At 43.4% G+C, this 4,516-nt stretch overlaps 1 protein-coding gene across 1 annotated transcript; it reads left to right on the top strand.

Moving 5' to 3' along the window:
* Nucleotides 1–449: 449 nt before the first annotated feature.
* On the top strand, nucleotides 450–1,427 carry LOC132712131 (vomeronasal type-2 receptor 26-like). Its single transcript, XM_087883565.1, has one exon. It carries the CDS (start codon nucleotides 450–452, stop codon nucleotides 1,425–1,427), a length of 978 nt encoding a protein of 325 aa, XP_087739691.1.
* Nucleotides 1,428–4,516: the final 3,089 nt, after the last annotated feature.

Raw genomic sequence — 4,516 nt, 5'->3', positions numbered from 1 at the left:
CCTGGATAAAGCATAACACATGGTAAATAACTGAATATGAATTTGCCTCATATTCAAAAAAGAATACCAGAATGTAGAGATGGACGATGGTATCCAAAATCAGATTGTTAGGATTTTTGGAGGTGGGGGTGGGGAGAGTCACAGCAAGAACTAACTATGTCAAACTGGACTGAAAATATAAAATATCCACCTTCCCACTACTCCTTCTCCTCCATTCCCACCTCCCCTTCTCCATTTCTATGCATTTGACCAAATGGCGAATCCCTTCCCTGATTCAGTGAGATTTCTGAAATGGAGGTGCTTTCTGAGGATTTATAACTCTAATGAAATGTAGAAGTTACATCCAACACGAATCTTCCTCACATGTTCCATGTTGTGACCCAGCCCCCAAACTTTGCAGGGAAATCTCTCCTCCAAAAGGACAAAGAAATACGGAGAGACCTCTGCAAATGGGGCCGAAAGCAGAGCTCTTCATCATGGCAGACGCAGCTGAAAAAACTAAACAAAGACTTTTGATTGCAGATGCAGCTCACTGTGACCCTTGCCCAGAAGACCAATACACGAACAAGAACAAGGACCACTGCATTGCCAAGAAGCTCCACTTCCTTTCCTATCAAGAGACCCTGGGATGCACTTCAGCATTTCTTGCTCTCTTTTTCTCTTTCATCACGTCTGCAATCCTGGTGGTCTTTCTTAAACATCGTGACACACCAATCATCAAGGCCAACAACCGATATCTCACCTACGTCCTCCTGGTCTCCCTCCTGCTCTGCTTCCTCTGCTCCTTCCTCTTCATTGGTCGACCTGGGAAGCTCACCTGTCTCCTCCGACAAACTACTTTTGCCATTCTCTTTTCCCTTGCAGTGTCCTCTGTCTTGGCAAAAACTGTCATGGTAATTCTGGCCTTCATGGCCACCAAGCCAGGGAACAAGACAAGGAAACTCTTAGGAAAACCTCTGACCAACTCCATTGTCTTAGCCTGTCCTCTGGTCCAAGCAGTTCTTTGTGCCAGCTGGCTGATAACATCTCCCCCATTTCCTAATGTGGATTTTCAGTCACTGATTGGAGAAGCCATTGTGGAATGTAATGAAGGTTCAACTTCAATGTTTTATGCTGTCCTTGCTTATCTGGGTTTTTTGGCCCTCATTAGTTTCACTGTGGCCTTTTTGGCTAGAAAATTGCCTGACAGCTTTAATGAGGCCAGGTTCATTACTTTTAGCATGCTGGTCTTCTGCAGTGTTTGGATCTCCTTCCTTCCCACCTACCTGAGCACCAAAGGGAAGTTCATGGTGGCCGTGGAGATCTTTTCCATCTTGGCCTCTGGGGTTGGTCTTTTGACTTGTATTTTTTTCCCCAAATGCTACATTATTTTATTGAGACCCCATCTTAATTGCAGGGAAAATATGATAAGAAACAAGAATATCTAAGTAATGCAGGGGTAGGCCACATTAATATTTGTCTTTGAGAGTTCATTAAAGGACTTCAAATTTCTAAAGAAAATCATGAAGCAGGATTTTGCCTATTTCATAATTATTTATCAAGTGCTATGTCTACTCACAATGTACCACTTGTCAGCAACAATCATCTAGCCTTTTGTGTTCCATGTCTTCCAGTTACTCCCAGTGAAGCCCAGTGCCTCCCATGAAAATAAAGCCTGGTGTTAAAGATGTCTACCTTATTTCATGGAGTACATCTTCTCATTTTGTTCCTTTTAATGGAAATGCTTAACATGTTTGTCTTTTAAAGTGTTAGGTTCCCGATCAAGGTTTTGGAGCACATATGTTTCCATAAATTCCTGAAGCAATTGGAAGAACTGTAGCTTTCAAGTGGACTTCAAGGGCAGCCCAAGGGTGAGAATATTACAATACTCCAAATGAGAATTGACTAAGGCATGATTGACATTGAACAGAACTAGAAGTCCAGGATACGGCACAATTAGCATGCTAATCATACTGCACCCTTGGCATTAAATGGTCTCACCCAGGATTATAATGTGGTTGTAGAAGGAAGACGAGGGATCTGAGTCCTAGGGCATCTCATACTTCAACTGCTAAGGCTGAACTATTCTTCTTCTTCTTTTTCTTCTTCTTTTTTTTATTTGATTTATATACCGCCCTTCTCCAGAGACTCAGGGCGGCTTACAATGCGTTAAGCAATAGCCTTCATACTTTTGTATATTTATACAAAGTCAGCTTATTGCCTCCACAAACTGGGTCCTCAATTTACCTACCTTAGAAAGGATGGGAAGCTGAGTCAACCTTGAGCCTGGTGAGATTCGAATTTACAGTAATTGCAGACAGCTGGTGTTAATCACAATGCTATCAGTCTGCTGAGCCACCAGGCCCTTCTCCTCCTCCTCCTCCTCCTCCTCCTCCTCCTCCTTCTCCTCCTCCTCCTCCTCCTCCTCCTCCTCCTCCTCCTCCTCCTCCTCCTCCTCCTCCTCCTCCTCCTCCTCCTTCTTCTTCTCAACTCCCACCCACCCAGGCCCAAATGATATTAATGATATTGAAAACCATTGACAAATCTGGAAAAGTCAGGATAATGGCACCTCTCTTGTACCATGATCTGTAAAGGTGATGAGCAAGCATGACCAATGCTTTCCTAGTATTGAACCCTGGTCTGAGCCCATACTGAAAAGGATCCACAAAATGGTGTATCTAATCACACTTAGGCAAATAAAGTATTCAGTTCAAGTCAAGTCAAATCAAGTCAAGTAGAGTCATGGCAACTGGACTTTTTTTTTTCTTTTCCTGTTTGTTCAAAACATTTCATTGCTTATCTAAGTAAAGGGTATAAATGTTCCAACTTTGAAAGATACAATTATGTGGTGTTTTCCAAATATTTGTTTTAGCTTTTCCAATATACTCGCCATGTAAGGAATGACCAGATTCTACCATTGATTCTGAGTCTCAGCTCTGTTTGCTGTTCCTTTGTTGGATCCAGATGATGATTTGTTAAAAGCCCCATTCTACAGGTTCACCAAGGAAGCCTCACTTAATGACCCACCTAGGGAAAAGATTTAGGAGTTGGGACATTTAAATCCCAATTCTGCTCAATCAACTGATGAGCTTATTCATGGTATGAGAAAAATGATACCACTCTGGAGGACATATATAGGATTCTCCTAACCCAGAGGTGCTCTTGTATTCACACACAGCCTGACTCACATAAGAAGTGGGCTTCAGTGTTCACAGCCCCACTGGCACGGACAGCAGCCAGCAGTATTCACTGCCCCACTCATGTGAGCTGTGGGCACACAAGCTGCCCCTCACACAAATGAATCTCTCTGTGTGTGCATGCACCTGCCCTTCATACAAAACCATCCCATCTTTTCCCCCTCGCCCCTGCATCAGGCCGCTAACCCGAAAAGGTTGGGGAACACTGCCCTAACCAACTTTCTCAGACTGAAGAAGCTACTTAGAAGCAGGAAAACATTCAAATCAACAGGGAAAGAAACAAAGTCCAGCTCAGAAGATGTATTATCAGCTACGAACCTCTGAAAGGGAATTAGAGAAATCTTTGAAAAGGAAGGGTAATCAGTCTTGATCAGTGATGGGTTTCAAATTTTTTTACTACCAGTTCTGTGGGTGTGGCTTGATGGGTGTGGCATGGCTTGGTGGGCGTGGCTTGGTGGGCATGGCGGGGGGGGATACTGTAAAATCTCCATTCCCTCCCAATCAGCTGGGACTCAGGAGGCAGAGAATAGATGGATGTGGGGCCAGTCAGAGGTGGTATTTACCGGTTCTCTGAACTACTCAAAATTTCCGCTACCGGTTCTCCAGAACTGGTCAGAACCTGCTGAAACCCACCTCTGGTCTTGATGACTTAGTGTGAGTTGTGAACCACATGTCTTGGCATAGAAGAGGCAGGAGAGAAGAACAATAATGAGTGAGGGCTGTGTTTCTCCCACTTGTAGTCAATGTAGAGATATCTGGTTGAGCACCCAGAAAGACAATGCTAAATTAAGAAGGCTTTGGCCATAACCAAGAGAGTTATTATGGGTACAAACTAAAAGTAAGCATTCACAAATGTGGTTTAATAGCTTAATTCAGCTTGATTAATGTCATGGTGGGTTCTGACATCAAACAAAGAAGGCCTCACTAGGGATCTTGAAAAAGAGCCTTGGTAGTACAGTGGTCTAAGGCACCCTGTTATTAAGCTGGTTATTAAGACCAGCTGCCTGCAATTACTGCAGGTTCGAATCTTGCCAAGGCTCAAGGTTGACTCAGCCTTCCATCCTTTCTAAGTAGGTAAATTGAGGACCCAGTTGTGGGGGCAATAAGATGACTTTGTATAAATATACAAAAGAATGAAGGCTATTGCTTAGCGCATTGTAAGTCGCCCTGAGTCTCCGAAGAAGGGCATATAAATCAAATTTAAAAAAAAACAAAAAACAGAGATTTGGGCTCAATGTGTCCCCTCCAACCAACACTGACAGCTGGTAGCTCAGTTTCATGGACTGTATGTCAAATACCCAACTTCCCCTTAACTCTCAAGTCCATTTCCTCTGTGGATT

This window comes from Pantherophis guttatus, chromosome 1 (assembly GCF_059756535.1).
Source record: "Pantherophis guttatus breed Tessera chromosome 1, ASM5975653v1, whole genome shotgun sequence".
Lineage (NCBI taxonomy): Eukaryota > Metazoa > Chordata > Lepidosauria > Squamata > Colubridae > Pantherophis > Pantherophis guttatus.
Note: the sequence above shows the minus strand (reverse complement) of the source record. Positions and strands in the feature narration are given on the sequence as shown.

What these genes read in the sequence shown, in the direction of transcription:
- LOC132712131 (XM_087883565.1), top strand. Translation starts at nt 450, where the DNA reads ATGGGGCCGAAAGCAGAGCTCTTCATCATGGCAGACGCAGCTGAAAAA.